The sequence below is a fragment of the Hypanus sabinus genome, chromosome 27 (assembly GCF_030144855.1).
Source record: "Hypanus sabinus isolate sHypSab1 chromosome 27, sHypSab1.hap1, whole genome shotgun sequence".
Taxonomy (NCBI): Eukaryota; Metazoa; Chordata; class Chondrichthyes; order Myliobatiformes; family Dasyatidae; genus Hypanus; species Hypanus sabinus.
In genome coordinates, this window is record NC_082732.1 from 29,956,728 (window position 1) to 29,972,952 (window position 16,225).

At 38.5% G+C, this 16,225-nt stretch overlaps 1 protein-coding gene across 4 annotated transcripts in view; it reads left to right on the forward strand.

The window, feature by feature from the left end:
• Nucleotides 1-16,225, forward strand: part of camta1a (calmodulin binding transcription activator 1a) — a 1,215,621-nt gene that overhangs the window by 46,382 nt on the left and 1,153,014 nt on the right. For all 4 annotated transcript variants that reach the window (XM_059952154.1, XM_059952156.1, XM_059952157.1 and 1 more), the window contains exon 2: nucleotides 12,043-12,161. In XM_059952154.1, the coding sequence (XP_059808137.1) occupies nucleotides 12,043-12,161 (119 nt within the window). The remainder of the gene's footprint in view (nucleotides 1-12,042; nucleotides 12,162-16,225) is intronic.

A 16,225-nucleotide genomic window follows, 5' to 3' on the forward strand; every position in this document is an offset into this window, starting at 1 on the left:
ATCACTAGATGCAAAGTGTTCACCTACACAAACTTCTGTCACCTGCTCTGTCTCATTTCCTAATAGCAGATTAAGTATTGCATATTCTCTCGGTGACACTTCTATCTACTAATTAAGAAAACATTCCTGAGTACATTTGACTAACTCTAACCCATCTAGTCCTTTTACAGTATGGGAGTCCCAGTCAATATCTGGAAAGTTAAAATCACCTACTATTAGAATTGTCTGTTTCTTGCAACAGCCTGTGATCTCTCTACAAATTTGTTCCTCTGAATCCTTCTGACTGTTGGGTGGTCTGTAATATAGCCCCATTAATGTGATCATACCTTTCTTATTCCACACATAATAACTCACTAGATTGGTTCTCTGGTCTGTTTTGACTGAGCACTGCTGTGACTTTTTCCTTGACAAGTAATGTCACCCCTTCTCCTTTAATCCTTCCTGCTCTATTGCATCTAAAACAATGGAACTGGAATATTGAGCTGCCAATCCTGCCCCTCCTGCAACCAAGTCCCTAAATGGCTATATCATAATTCCAGTATTGATCCATGCCTTGAGCTTATCTGCTTTTCTCTCAATACGTTTTGTATCTGTCACCACAACCTCTCCACTATCTGTTCTGGCAATTCCTTTTCGCAATTCCTCTGTCTCCGCCGCATCTGCTCTCAGGATGATGCTTTTCATTCCAGGAAGAAGGAGGTGTCTTCCTTTTTTAAACAAAAGGGCTTCCCTTCTTCCACTATCAACTCTGCTCTCAAACGCACCTGTCCTATTATTTATTATATCCCATTATCACATCTGCCCTCACCCCATCCTTCCGCCAACCCACTCAGGATAGGGTTCCCCTTGTCCTCACCTACCACCCACCAGCCACGTCCTACATATAATTCTCCGTAACTTCCGCCACCTCCAACGGGATCCCACTACCAAGCACATCTTCCCCCTCCCTTTCTGCTTTCCGCAGGGATCACTCCCTTGTCCATTCGTTCCCCCCATCCCTTCCCATTGATCTCCCTCCTGGCACTTATCTTTGTAAACGGAACAAGTGCTACACCTACCCTTACACTTCCTCCCTCACCACCATTCAGGGCCCCAGACAGTCCTTCCAGGTGAGGCGATACTTCACCTGTGAGTCGGCTGGTGTGGTATACTGCGTGCGGTGCTCCCAGTGCGGCCTTTTATATATCGTGGAGACCTGATGCAGACTGAGAGACCATTTCACTGAACACCTACGCTCTGTCCGCCAGAGAAAGCAGGATCTCCCAGTGGCCACACATTTTAATTCCACATCCCATTCCCATTCTGATCTGTCTATCCATGGCCTCCTCTACTGTCAAGATGAAGCCACACTCAGGTTGGAGGAACAACACCTTATATACTGGCTGGGTAGCCTCCAACCTGATGGCATGAACATTGACTTCTCTAACTTCCGTTAATGCCCCTCCTCCCCTTCTTACCCCATCCCTGATTTGTTTATTTTCCCCCTCCCCTTTTTGTTCTCTGTCTGCCTGTTCTCCATCTCCCGTGGGTGCTCCCCTCCCCCTTTCTCCCTAGGCCTCCCGTCCCATGATCCTTTCCCTTCTCCAGTTCTGTATCCCTTTTGCCAATCACCTTTCCAACTCTTAGCTTCACCCCACCCCCTCCAGTCTTCTCCTATCTTTTCGTATTCCCCTCCCCCCCCACTTTCAAATCTCTTACTATCTTTTCTTTCAGTTAGTCCTGACGAAGGGTCTCGGCCTGAAACGTCAACAGTGCTTCTTCCTATAGATGCTGCCTGGCCTACTGTGTTCCACCAGCATTTTGTTTGTGTTGCTTGAATTTCCAGCATCTGCAGATTTCCTCGTATCTGTTCTGGCAGTTTGGTTCCCATTCCTCTGCAACTCTTGTTTAACCGCCTCCCCCCCACCCATGCAAACCTTTCCAATTGGATTTTAGACTCCTTCCAGTTCAGGTGCAAACAGTCTCCTCTGTACAGGTCCCACTTTTCCTGGAAAAGAGCCCATTGATCCAAATATCTTATGCCCTCCCTGCTGCACCAACTCCTTAGCCAGTGTTAAACTGTATAATCTTTCTCTTTCTGGTCTCACTAGCATGTGGCACAGGTAGCAATCCTGAGATCTCAACCATGGACGTTCTGCCCTTTGACTTAGCACCTAACTCACAGATCTCACTTTGCAGAACCTTGTCATTCTTCTTAGCGATGTCATTAGTACCTACATGGTAATATTGATAGCATTCTAATTTGTTCTGTTTTTCATTTTAAGACATAATTTGTTAGCCAGTTAAATGGTAATTTGGCTTTTTTGTACTTTTTTAACAATTTCCATGATACTTTGGCTAATTGGGGCAGGTGCTTAATTGGGCCAAATTTTTCTGATCCTAATGTGACCCAATTACTAGAGTTCACTGTATCTTGAAACTGAAAATATAAATTAAAGGGCAGCCAATTGAGTTTTGAAAAGAAAAGCTGAACCAACTTATACAGAACAGCACAAATAAAATGTTGGACAAATTCAGCAGGTCCGGCCTATACAGAATTCTTTTGAGGTAGTACTTCAAAGCTTAGATAAAGACAATCTAATAGTTGAGGCATTTAAGATTTCCTAAAAAGAGCATATTATGATAGTGCTTATTATGATACATGATAGAGCATATTATGATACTGCCCCAATTAGCCAAAGTGGACATTTGGCTGATTCTTGTTAGTTATGGATCGTAACCATATTGTGGTGGCTGAGATTGACTTTATGCAGATAACATGGGTATAACTATCCACTACAAATAGCAATTTTCTGGGGAAATATTTGATTCATTTGCAAGAAGTTGATGCAGTTTCTACTTCCTCTTCTCTTCACTGGGTAAATTAACATGGTTAGATTGTTAGATGTTAGTATTGCTATGCTATGTCAATGAATGGCAGGTAGAACATACAGTAAACTTAATACCGAAGTCAGAGAATAGGATATTTATCAGAATTGTTTTAAGATTTGAGATATTTTAGCAACAAAAGAAACTGGGTTTGTTCTCTTTGGGGTAATGATGGTTGAGGGGAGAATACATTATTGTTGCCGATTAACTGACTCTGAAAGCTCTCACTCATTCCTCAATCATTCTTTATTTTACTTGTGTACAAGGGGAACAGCATGGACCCTGTCACCACACTATTCTGAAGTCTGAACAGAGAAATGCAATTTTTATGCAGAATTCACTAGCAGTTCAGGATATTGACCAGTTGATAACCTTGTGTATGTTCAAATTTGCAAGATGAATCTCCACTCAATGCAGGTGTTTAAAAAAAAATCAGTAGAAACTACAACCTAACACTGAGGGTACTTTGAAGCTAGTTGAATAATTGTTGGTGTATGTTCCTTGAATCCTTCCATTACATTCTTATTTTTTCTTTGTATGCCAAATGGCTCCAGTCCCCTGCTGTACAAAGGGAAGCTATGCTATTGGAAGACCTTTCTTAGGAGATCTTTTTTGCCTGAGCTGACTGCATACCATTTGCAGCCTATCCCTGCCTGGATACTGTGTTAACTCTTGACTTGCCACATCTTCCACAGAATTCCAGAATAAAAGATTGTGATAAGTTAGACAATGAAAACTAATGAAGACTAATGACATTAGTATTAACTGATGGCACTAAGACTAGGAGTGTTACACATTAAATAACCAGTAAAGACAGATCAGAGCTAATTCAATGCTTGTGTCGGGGATTAAACTGGTGTTCACAATTTTTGACTTTAAAACTACAGTAGCTAATATTTCAAACTTTATGTTGGTTTGTTCAAAGAAAAATGTGTAAATCCTCCAATGCTTATCTATCAACTAGTGCTGTTGCTATACTTCAAGTTAGTTTAATTTTTTTTCATAAAACCATCCAGCAGTGTTTATTGATTTTGAGAAACTTATGTGATAACCAATAGATAATGAATTATTTTTCACTCTTCCCTTTTTAAATCTACCTCATGCAAAAGGTAGAAAGTATGATCAGTCTTGTCAATGTAAAGCACCTATGTACACAAGCTTTATCAATTCTAACACTGAGTTGTATAGTGTATGATTGCTGACATTTTGCAGTATATAAGCATTCATTACACAGAATAGGAACTAAAGGTGACTGGTATGGAAAATTAAAAGTTCAGTTATAACAAAGAGAAATTAATGTAGTCTGTTCTGTCATTGCTCTGAGAATACATAATAGGCCATTGCAGAAAATATTTTACCCCATGCTGACCTGTGATGCTGTTTATTAGAACTGTGTAAATCTGATATTGGGACCCTCAAATGGATAGTGTTATACCATCAGAGGACTGTTCAAATTTTTTGAGGGGAAATGTAAAACTAAAAATATGAAGATTTCTGAGTATATCAGGGCTTACATTATTGTTTCAAGTAAAATTTTTAGGAAATAATTTATTTTGCTGCCCTCTTAGAAAGTTGGTTATTAAACAACATGCTAATATTTAAAAAATCATCACATAAATTTTAAGAGGGTGTAATTTTAAATGGCTGAAACTATAATAATTAATACTAAAGCACCAGTGGTGGAGACTAAGAAAGTATGGTCAAGGGAGATTGAGGAGCTCTTACAGGACTGCTTTGAGTCAATGGACTGGACAATATTCATTAATTCATCTTTGAGTATGAATGAATGTGCCACATTTGTCACAGACTTCATCAAGATCTGTGTGGATGAATGTGTGACTTTGAGAACATACCAGAAATACTCAAATCACAATGTGGATGAACAAGGAGATCTGTTGTATGCTGAAGGCTACATGTATGGCATTCAAGACGGGTGATCTAGATCTATACAAGAAGTCATGTACAACCTTTAGAAGGCTGCTTTAAGAGCAAAATAACAACTCCAATTCAGGTTAAAGAGGGAATCAGATGCACGACAGCTCTGGCAGGGTTTGCAGGCCCTTACTTCCTCCGAAGCATAAATGGCTTTGATGCTTCACTCCCGGATGAGCTCAACACTTTTTTCTGCCTGCTTTAAAAGGGAGAATAAAACTATATCTGTGTGAATTCCTGCAGCCTCTGGTGACCCTCTGATCTCTGGTGCAGAGGCTGATGTGAGAACATCTTTCAAGAGGATGAAGTCCTGCAAGGCATCAAGCCCTGATAGTGAACCTGGTTGGGCTTTGAAAACCTGTGCCAACAAACTAGTGGACGTGTTCAAGGACATCTTCAACCTCTCACTGCTGTAGTTGGAGTTTCAAAAGGGTGGCAATCATACCAGTGTCCAAGATGAGCAGGGTGGGCTGCTTCAAGGACTATCACTCAGTGGCACTTTATTTATTGTTTGATTGATTGAGATATAGCATGGAATAGGCCCTTTGAGCCATGCCATCCAGCAATCTTCCCATTTAATCCTAGCCTAATCATGGGACAATTTACATTGAACATTTAACCTACCAACTGGTAGGTCTTGGGAGTGTGGGAGGAAACTGGAGCACCCAGGAAACTCATGCAGGCATGGGGAGAATGTATAAACTCCTAATGGGCAGGTGGGAGTTGAACCCAGGTCATCTGTCCTGTAAAGTGCTGTGCTAACCACTACTCTATTGTGCCCTACTGTGATAAAGTGCTCTGAGAGGTTGGTCATGGTTAGAATAAACTGCTGCCTAAGAAAGGAGTTGGACTTCTTGCAATTTGCCTATCACCACAATAGCTCTACAGCAGATGCAATCTCACTGGCTCTGCACTTGGCCTTGGATCACCTGGTCAGTAGTAATACTGTACTTAAGTCAGGCCACACACACAAAATGCTGCAGGAACTCAGAAGGCCAGGCAGCATCTGTGGAAAAGAGTAGTCAGTAGATGTTTCGGTCCAAGACCGGACTTGGCCTGAAACGTTGACTGTTTATTCTTTTCTATAGATGCTGCCTGGCCTGCTGAGTTCCTCCAGCATTTTGTGTGTGTGGCTTGGATTTCCAACATCTGCAGATTTTCTCATGTTTGTGCTACTTAAATCAGGTTGCTGTTTATTGACCACAGCTTGCCATTCAACTCCTGGGCCTCCCACTGCAGCTGGAACCTTGACTTCCTCACCGGGCGGCCACAGTCTGTGTGGATCGGAAATATCATTTCCACTTTGTTGACAATCGACACTGGCATACCTCAGGGATGCGTGCTTAGCCCACTGCTCTAATCTCTTGACACTCTAGACTGTATGGCAATGCACAGCTCAAATACTATCTACTGTATAAATTTGCTGACAGCACAACTGTTGTCAGATGGTGATCAGGAGGCATATTGAATTGAGATAGATCAACTGGTTGAGTGGTGTCACAGCAACAACCTTACACTCAATGTCAGTAAGACCAGGAAATTGATTGTGGACTTTAGGGAAGGTCAGTAGAGGGAACACACACCAATCCTCATTGAGGGATCAGAAGTGGAAAGGATGAGGATTTTCAAATTCCTGGGTGTCAATATCTGAGGATCTATCCTGGGTCTGACATATTGATACAAAGAAGGCACAACAGTGGATATATTTCTTGAGGAGTTTGAGGGAAATTAGTATATCATCAAAAAAAAATCTCAGATTTCTACAGAGATACCATGGAGAACACTCTAACTGGTTGCATCACCTTCTGGTCTGGAGGGTCACTGCACAGGATCAGTAAACTTCCAGAACGTTGTAAGCTCAGCCAGTTCTATCATGGGCACTTGACTCTCCAGCACCCATTACACCCATCATCCAGGACATGCCCTTTCTCACACCTGAAACCTCTTCCTCAATGGTAGAAACAAGAGTCGGAATACACATACTCAATGTTTCAGGGACAGCATCTTCCTCTCTGCCATCAGATTTCTAACTAGACAATGAAGACATGAACACTTCCTTAGTATCTTCCCCCCCTCTCTTTTTGTAGTACTTAATCAATTTATTTTTATATATACTTTTTGTAATTTATAGTTTTTATTATTGTATTGCAATGTACTGCAAATGCAAAGCAACAGATTTCATGACATATACTGGTGATATTAAATCTGATTCTGATTAATTCAAAAGACGTTGAAACCTTTTGGGTAAGGGGAATACGGTAATAGATGGCTAGTTTGACTTCTGGTGACATAATGAACCACAAGAGCTTTAAATTTGCTGAGAACTACTTATTGTTCTTTATAATATATGGTCTGCTGAAAAGTTTTTTTTCATTTAACCCTGATACAGTGGAAATGCTGAGCATGGTAGAGGTGTAGTAATTCAGAGGAAAAGATACACCTTTATCATATGATACTGTAGACTTTCAGGTTCTTTGCAGTTTTGTAATATAAAAACAATTTTAATACATTGCCAGGAAATATTTGTCACAGGATAATCAATATCTTGGAGTGGATTACAGGGCAGGCATTTAAGGGATACATTCAGTAATTATTTGTAAGTATAATCTGCACTGCATCAGAATTCACTGAATGGCATATGTGGTAAAACCATCATATAACAGACCAAAGGTCCCTTGTTTAATTCATAGCCTCATTGAGTTAGCTGAGTCAGCTGTAGCATAACTTGGTGTGCTAAAATCCATCTCTGAGCCCCAACCTTGGGGCTGAGAAGTCTGCAATTATTTCAATTCTAGCTCTTGTGTCTGCTAATGAGCTAATGTAAAGAATGGTGCAGCTGAAATTGGGCTGACTGTGCTACCTATCGTTGTGTAGTGTTAATATTTGTCATCTAGGCTTGAGTATAAAGAATGGCCTTTTCCTGTTGTATCTGTGGGTTTCTGTCATGGTAATGAGATTGTAATTTAACAAGGGAAGGAAAGTCGTTTCTTTTATTCCATTGAAAGAACTACCCAGTGTCATTAAATATTATAATATTTGCCAAATGACTGAGGTTTTTAATATTATCAAAAAGGTTTTAAGGCAGCTGTTGCTCTTTGTTATGAAGTATGACATGTTTCCTGATGAGGGATCAAGTTTCTAGTAATGCCATTGAAATCACATTTATATTTTTAATTATTGGAAAACTAGGAATAATATTTGGTTTGCAATGAGATAACAAATTAACGGACCAAAGCTCAAATGTGCAGAAAGCCATTAAAGTCCTGCAATTCTAGAACACTTGAGCATCCTTGAATGATTGTTGTCTATGTTGGTACTTACCTAGAGGTACAGGATCACCTGTACTCCTTCACAGCAGCTTTTGTGGAGAACTTAATTTTATCCAAGTGCTTTTATTTGTGACTGGGAATTTCTCTAAAGGAGCAAGGTTAGACAGCTGGTAAGTTGAATGTTGATTATAATGCTGGGAATTGAGAATGCCATTAACTTACATTTGATTGTTCCTATAATTTATTTAAAAATATCCCTAGCTGTTTCATAGAACTTTTCAAACTAAGCCATGATGTAAAATCACAAAGAAATAATGGACAAATGTTGACAACTGTAGTCAGTAAGATAGATTTCAAGCTATCTCTCTTTTAGCGAGCTGGAGAGATTTTGGGAGGCCTTGGCAGCTGCAAGGCACTGTTCAGATTCTGATTGATTTATCACATGTGCATTGAAATATACAGTGAAATGCATTGGAAACATGAGGAAAAACTTCTTTACACAGAGAGTGGTGAATCTGTGGAATTCTCTGCCACAGGAAACAGTTGAGGCCGGTTCATTGGCTATATTTGAGAGGAAGTTAGGTATGGCCCTTGTGGCTAAAGGGATCAGGGGGTATGGAGAGAAAGCAGGTACAGGGTTCTGAGTTGGATGATTATACTGAATGGTTCTGAGTCTGATGATCATACTGAATGGTGGTGCAGGCTCGAAGGGCCGAATGGCCTACTCCTGCACCTATTTTCTATGTTTCTATTATTTGTGTAAACAACAGCACACCCAAGGATCTGCTGGGGGCAAACTACAAGTGTTACAACACATTTTGGTGCCAACATAGCATGCCCACCATGTTCAGCAGAATAACATGAACAGCAACAACAAACAGGAAAAAAAACCAGCAAAACAAGCCCTTTTACCAAACTCCCAACATGCATGTACACATGCACATACATGCAGGCCTCCAAACTCAGGCCAGGTTGACTCTGGGCCTCCATTCTTCCTCCTAGACTCTTAAGACTTGCAGACATTGAGAATTCAGGCTCCAGTCCTTGGCCCAGACTCACAGAAATTGGGCTTTCAACCTCTGGACAAGCTGACTCATGGGCTTTGATCTTTGGACTTGTATCTCCGGATTCATAGACTTTTGGCCTTTGACATGTGAGTATCAAAACCTTTACTTACAGGTTTGACCTTTGGATCGCCAGTCTGGTGGGGGAGAGCCACAAGCCCTTTTGACTTCCACCCATATGGACCTCCAGCTCGAGACTTGCCAACCTCGGGATTGCTGGTCTCTCAGTGCCTACCAACCTAACTTCTGGGATCACTGACATTTGAGAGTGCTCTGACCTGGATGGATCTTAATACCACCTCTTCCCCCTGACTTTTCACTTACTGCCCCTCTCCCGCATCCCTGTCTCTAAACACTTACCTGATCTCTAACTCACTGCGCTGTCCCCAAAACAATTCCAATGAACCTTAAAAAAAAGTAAGTCTGAGTGATGCAGGTTTGTGTGATAAGTTGCAGAAAGCTCAAATGTTGTTTTGATAACAGAAAAAAAGCACAGAAATGCAAACTGGATATTTTCTAAACACCAATGCAATCAATTAAAAAAATTGCATTTGACTATTAAATCCATAAATTTCTACTGTAACATTGCAGTTAATTAGTGTTTTACATACTCTTTAGCAAGTATCGTTTTGGTTTTGTAATTTATAATGTTGCAATTACTTGTTTAGAGTAAAAATGTTATTTTAAATTTATTTCATATCTGTAAAGGAATATGATTCAAGTTTATTCATTGAATCAAATGTATTCATTATAGTATCATCTACTAAGTTAATGTGGTTTGTTTTGTCTTGATTTGATAATATAACAGTTGTCAAGGTGCTTCAAAGTTCAAAGTAAATATATTGTCAAAGTACATGTGTCACCATCTACTACTCCAAAATTAATTTTCATGTGGGCATTCACGGTAAATACAAAGAAGCACAATAGAGTCAATAAAAATCTCACACAACAAAGATGGACACGCAGCGATGTGCAAAAGACAACAAACAATGCAAATATAAAAAGTGGGAAATTAAAACAAAATAATTAAATAAACAATAAATTGTGAGAAACTGGGGAGTTGTAGAGTCGTTGAAAGTGAGTCCATGGGTTGTGTAACCAGTTAAGAGTTGCCATGAGTGAAGTTTTCCCCCTGGTTCAAGAGCCTGATGGTTGAGGGGAAATAACTGTACCTGAACTTGGTGGTGTGGGATCAGAGGCCTCTGTACCTCTTTTCTGATGGTGGCAGCAGCAGAAAGAGAGCATGACCTGGATGATGGGTGCTGCTGGTCTGTGACAGCACTCCTTGTAGGTGTGCTCAGCGTTGGGGAGGACTGTATCCACCATGTTTTGTAGGCTTTTCCATTCAAGAGCATTGATGCTTCTGGACCAGGCCTTGAAACAACCATTCAGCATACTCTCCACCACAGTTCTTTAGAAGTTTATCAAAGTTTTTGTGACACACCGAATCTTTGCAAACTTCTAAGAAAGGGGCGTTGCTATGCATCCTTTGTAATGACAGTTACATGCTGGGCTCAGGACAGATCCTCTGAAATTATAATGACATTTCTTAATTTGCAACTTCATTTGACCTCCATGACCATAAAATTTAATTATCAAGTAAAGATGTCCACAGTTATAAGTATTATCCGGATCTCTGTTACTAATGTATTGAGGGATGTCATTAGAGGACAGGTTCGGGATTGTCTGTGATGATTCCAATATTTAAGTTGCTGCTGAGATTCTCATTTATGACTTGCTGTCTACTTAGATTAGTTTGGGAAAGCAGTCTGACAACTACAGAAGTATACTATATTGATGTTAAAGAGAAGGCGCAAAAGAAATTTGAATTTTCTTACAGAGCATTTTGTTTCTTATTTACTAATTGTATTTGGATATAATGAGTCCATAAGTGTGCTGGAGGACATGGTGAAGGGATGGCAATACATTTCCATTACAATTACGTGGGTCTTGGGTGTTAACTTGCATCTCTTTTCCAACCTTAGTTGGAAAATGACTTAATTTAAACAATGGAAAATTTTTATGACCACTATATAATACAGGGAACGTAACACAAGTATGTGCAACAGTACACTTTTATTGTCATTATATTTTTAATATAAAATATGTAACATAATTTTCAGTATTTTTAGATTGAAAAATAAAACTGGGCACTGTGACTAAAATGGTTAGTAAATTTACTTGTTTGAAATTTATTTTCTTTGCTTTAACTGTGGATTGTATTTATTGTGGTAAAGTGCTATTAAACAGCTTTTAAAGTAAATGTAGAAGTATAGTATAGCTTCAGGATGAAGTTACAATATAACACATGAAATTAGAATCTCTTCACTACTCACTTTTTTGTTCTTGTTAATTATAACCATTTTTCTGAACTTAAATTGATAATCAATATGAACTTGCCAAAAACGTATACAGAGTAATAAACTGGTAGAAGAGCTCAGGAAGACAAGCCTAGCAGTATGTTTTTTTTTTACTCCAGATTCTTGGACGTGCAGTCTCTTGTGTCTCTATTATACATTTTCTTCAATAAGATAAACAATTGAATGCATTCAGTTTCAGTGGGGAGGTGGTATGATGACAATATTTTCAGCTAAGTGTGGCTTGCAAGTCAATATCCATCAGCTTTATTTGGGGTTGTGACCCACACTTCAGGGAGCCTTTTTCTAGTTAATTACAGGTAATAAGTTCATGTTCTTGCAGCAGTCATGACAAGTTACTCTTGTATTTTGTAGCTGGTGTGTAGTGCAGTCACAGTGCACTGGTGATGGAGGGAGTGAATGTTCCACTGAATCATCCATAATGTCATTCAAGATGGAGCATATTCCTAGGTTGGACTGGACCTCCCCTGCTCTTTATGTGACTTAAGTTTCTTGATTGGTCAGTAATTTGTATGATTTTGCTAATTTCAGATGATCATGGAAACAGCAATGGCAGTCATGTGAAAATATTCTTGCCCAAGAAATTACTAGAATGTCTACCGAAATGTTCTGCTTTACCAAAGGAAAGACACCGCTGGAACACAAATGAGGTAAAGTGTTTGTTTCTACTGACTCCACTAGATTATAAGTAGCCTTTTAATGTTTCATCTGTCCATTTTGCTGAAGGTTTTGTATTGGGTTGTGTGGTTATTTGCTACGGAAGGAATGGGTGGCAAATGAAAGGAGAGCTATAAAATTTCATGGATAGCTCTCACTAAAAAGCAGAAAACTGCTTTTGAACAGAGAAGTTCACTGGTTTTACCTCCTGACCAATACAATGATTCCTACTGGAATCGAGTAATCAACATTTGAACTTGTAGGAATACAATTAAGCCTGCAAGCACAGGTAATTGTGCAATAGTGCTCCTATATGGTGGTTTGTTTACCCTTGGCCCATTTCTTCTTTCTATTCTTTTAGTGACTTGATTGAAACTGTTCAGTGAAAATTGCTTCTTTGGGTTTATGATAACATACCACAATTTGTTTGTATGCTTAAATTCTTATTTTTGCATTGGTAATTATAGTCATCTTAACAGCTTCGTAAGAGAGATTTTCTAAATGCATCGTCCAATTCCTTACATTAACATGATCTTATGGCATTTCAGTCTAGGCTATTCTGGGATTGATTCTTAAACCTATTACTTTACCAATAAGCCTGCTCGTACATAGCTGTTGATTATAAAATACAAGAGATGACTATTCAAGTGGAAGACCTTGAGTTTCTCATGTATAGTCTGTGATAACCAAACTTAATGTAAACACAATAGCCTTTGCTACATTGTTCATGATGTAGTTTGAAATGCTTGGTGTCAGTTATGAGATTTCTTGCAAACGTAACTTCATTTTTAAAATTGTTGGTAAATTGTTTGACCCTGTTGGTCAAAGAGGGTCTTTTCTCATATGATTTATCTGCTTGAAGATTTTTGTCTTATTTATGTTGAAAATCTGAATCAAATGTGGAAAACTGAGTGTTAAATTAATTCATTGAAACTTTCCAATGGAAGTGATCTCAATTATCACAAGGAATTAAATTGCATTCTTTAAGTGTGAAGTAATAGCCTTCAAAGATAATCTGGTTTTATTGATGGGTGTCCATTTATTTATGCATTTTATGACCGAGAATGCAGAGTAGATAGTTGAATCTTGCTTTTGATTATATTAATAGACAGTGATGAGTTCATACTGTTTCTATAAGAAGGTGTCAAATTAACATAGCAGTTATATTTGCTGTACCTGTTATCAAGATGACAATTTGTTTCATTATAAAAGCACCTTGTCATTTTCACTGATTGCTGAAGCTTTTACTGGTGGAGTTAGTTGTCTTTTTTGTATAATGTAACTTATATAGTGGGATGGTTGATTATACAGGCAGTCCCCAGGTTTCATAAGGGTCTGTTCCTGACAACTGTCTGTAAGCCAATTTCTCTGAGAATGTTGGTTTTCTATAGTAACCCAGATAGTATTACTTTGCTATAATTCTTTCATTTTATTGAATAATCATCCCTACAATACTTATAGTTAAACTAATGGAATATTAGGCCCTCCATCAGTTGGGGTCAACCACATATGTTGCATCCCAGCCATTTGTAAGTATGCAAGTCAGGGATGATGACATAGAGAGCAAGCTGTTATCCATGCAATAGACTGCTCATCACTATGCAGCCAATGAATTCAAAGGAATGGCAGCAAGTGATACAGTTTGGCACCAGCGACATTGCAGGAGTTGCCAGTCAGCATTCAACTCAGAGTCTCCAGCTCTGGATTTTTCCCCAGACTTTACTCCTGATGCCTTCCCAATAACTGGGTATAGCCACAAGCAGTGGAAGTTTGAGATCAGAGTTTTCCTTCCAGATGAGCTGCCAGTCATGGATAATGAGCTCCTCCTGCCCAGAACATCCGGTTTTAAGGCTTCAGTAGTTCACCTTTGTCCTTTCTCCTGTCAGTAGAAACAGTTTTGCTGGGCTTAGTCACTCAGTTGGACTTGTTTGTCAGAGGCTATTTGAGACGCATGGCATTGGAAGCTTCTAATAGGTAGAAGGAGCTTATCCCCACTAACACTGCCTCCCACCCACCCCTGCCAGGCTATGACAACCTTAAGGAACCAAATGGAATATATTGATTAATGAATACCATGAAAATGCCATTATATGGGAGAATTTACATAAAGTTACATTTCAGTAAGTTAGGAATTTACAATTCGCGGTGCCTCTGTATTTTAAATTTCTTGATTTAATATGTATGCTCAGTGGTTGTGATTTGAAATTGAAGCTGACGACTGAAAGAAATTTCACTCTGTTCAAGTAAGATGGTGACAAGACATCAACTACCATGTAAAGAAATCTGAATAAAATTTTGTGAAGTTACTGATTTTTCTCCCTTAAACTTATTTGGATTTGTATCTATTTGTGTTACTTTCTGAATTACTTTTTGTTCATACTGTCATATTCATATTTTCATAATACACTGGTTTAAGTGCAAACTGTGGAATAAGAGAATATATTCAGCTTCAGTACATAAATGTGCCAATTAGCACAATTAAGCAAGGTTACAGGTATAGATGTAAATGTAGCCAATGCCAGTTACCTGACTGCCAGCCAGAACTCTTATGACAAAGTGTGGCTGTGTTAAAGAGCTAATTTCAAACTTTCAGCAAGGAATAGAAGTAATAACAGCTTAGTTTAAAGAGTGTTTTAGTTAGTTTAAAATATCCCAAGCAATTTCACAATGGCACAATAAGACATTTGTTCTCAATGGTCCAAAGGGTTAGATTTGAAGTTCGGAAATGAAGAAAGATGTTTTGGGAGGGATTCCAGAGTATGGCTGTCAGCAGTGGATTAAGGAAATTGGGGACAGCAAGAGGCCATGTTTGGCTGCACTTAAAGTTTGTAGATGGTTGTGTTGCAGAGGAAGAGGCCAAAACTACAAAGGGATTTAAACAAGATTAAAACAAATTAAAAATGTATACTTTAATCAGAAATGATCATCAGCTTAGTGCAATGAAGAGTTTCAAGAGCAATAGAGAACAAGGAAACTCCAATAATCATTCATGAAATTACTTGAATCCATTTGCTTATTTGACTAATTTTAAGGGGAGGAGTGCACAAATTAGGGATGCACTAAGTTTTTGGTCTTTTCCTTGTCTCAACACTTTCTTTATGATAACAAAATGGCAACTTGGGAATCTGGGAAAAGACTCACATTTCGTTTATACTAGACTGAAGAAATGCAGGAAGTTCAGTGTTAACTGATCCATGTGACAAGGTCTTATTTTGGAAATATACTTTCCAGATTTACTTGATCTGATGTGTTGGGGAGGTCATGTAGCCAAAGCAGGTTGAGAAATGCATCACTATTTTGTTAAATTTTTTTTGGGTGATTCCTGACTATTTATATTATCCTTGTTTTAGCCATCCACATAGAGTTCCCATGGTTTGTACCAATAAGCATAAAATTGAACAAGTTTTAAACATTTTTCATTTTCTTAACTCAAAGAATAGGTACATGTATTTTGTAGAAAGTCAAACGGTAAAGGAATAGAAAATATGGATATGATCTGAAAACTCTCATTAATTTCAGCCTATTTATTATACTATAAGCATGTAACCCGTTTTTTTTCATTCAAGTCACAAGGAATGTGGTAAAAATTGAGCTCCATGCAAAACTATTCAAAATTATGGACGGGAAATATTTAATAGAAATCAATAGTTTGAATCGTTTGTTCAGGCACTGTCTCCTTTGTCTTCTGAATCACCTGCTATACAGCAGTATTGTTGTGTCTGATTGACAACAAAATTGTTTTATTCGGGCTCACATTTGATACTGAATAGGAATGTGTCTCTTGGACTTGTTCATAAATTTGGCATTTGGATTTTACAAGAATGTTGAAGAAAAGGTACAAATCAGTTTGAATTCCCTTGATCACTGATAGAGTATAATTGATTTTCTGTATGCATTGCCGATTTAGCTTTGATTGAAAGCTCTTAACAGCAATGTGTAAAACAATGTTTCAGAGAACCATATTTCTCTGAATGTCTGGTTATGGGTCATCTTGTTTGATTTCAATGTTAAAATCAAAGAAAGCTGTGAAAGTTGATAAGTATATTTACAAAAATGT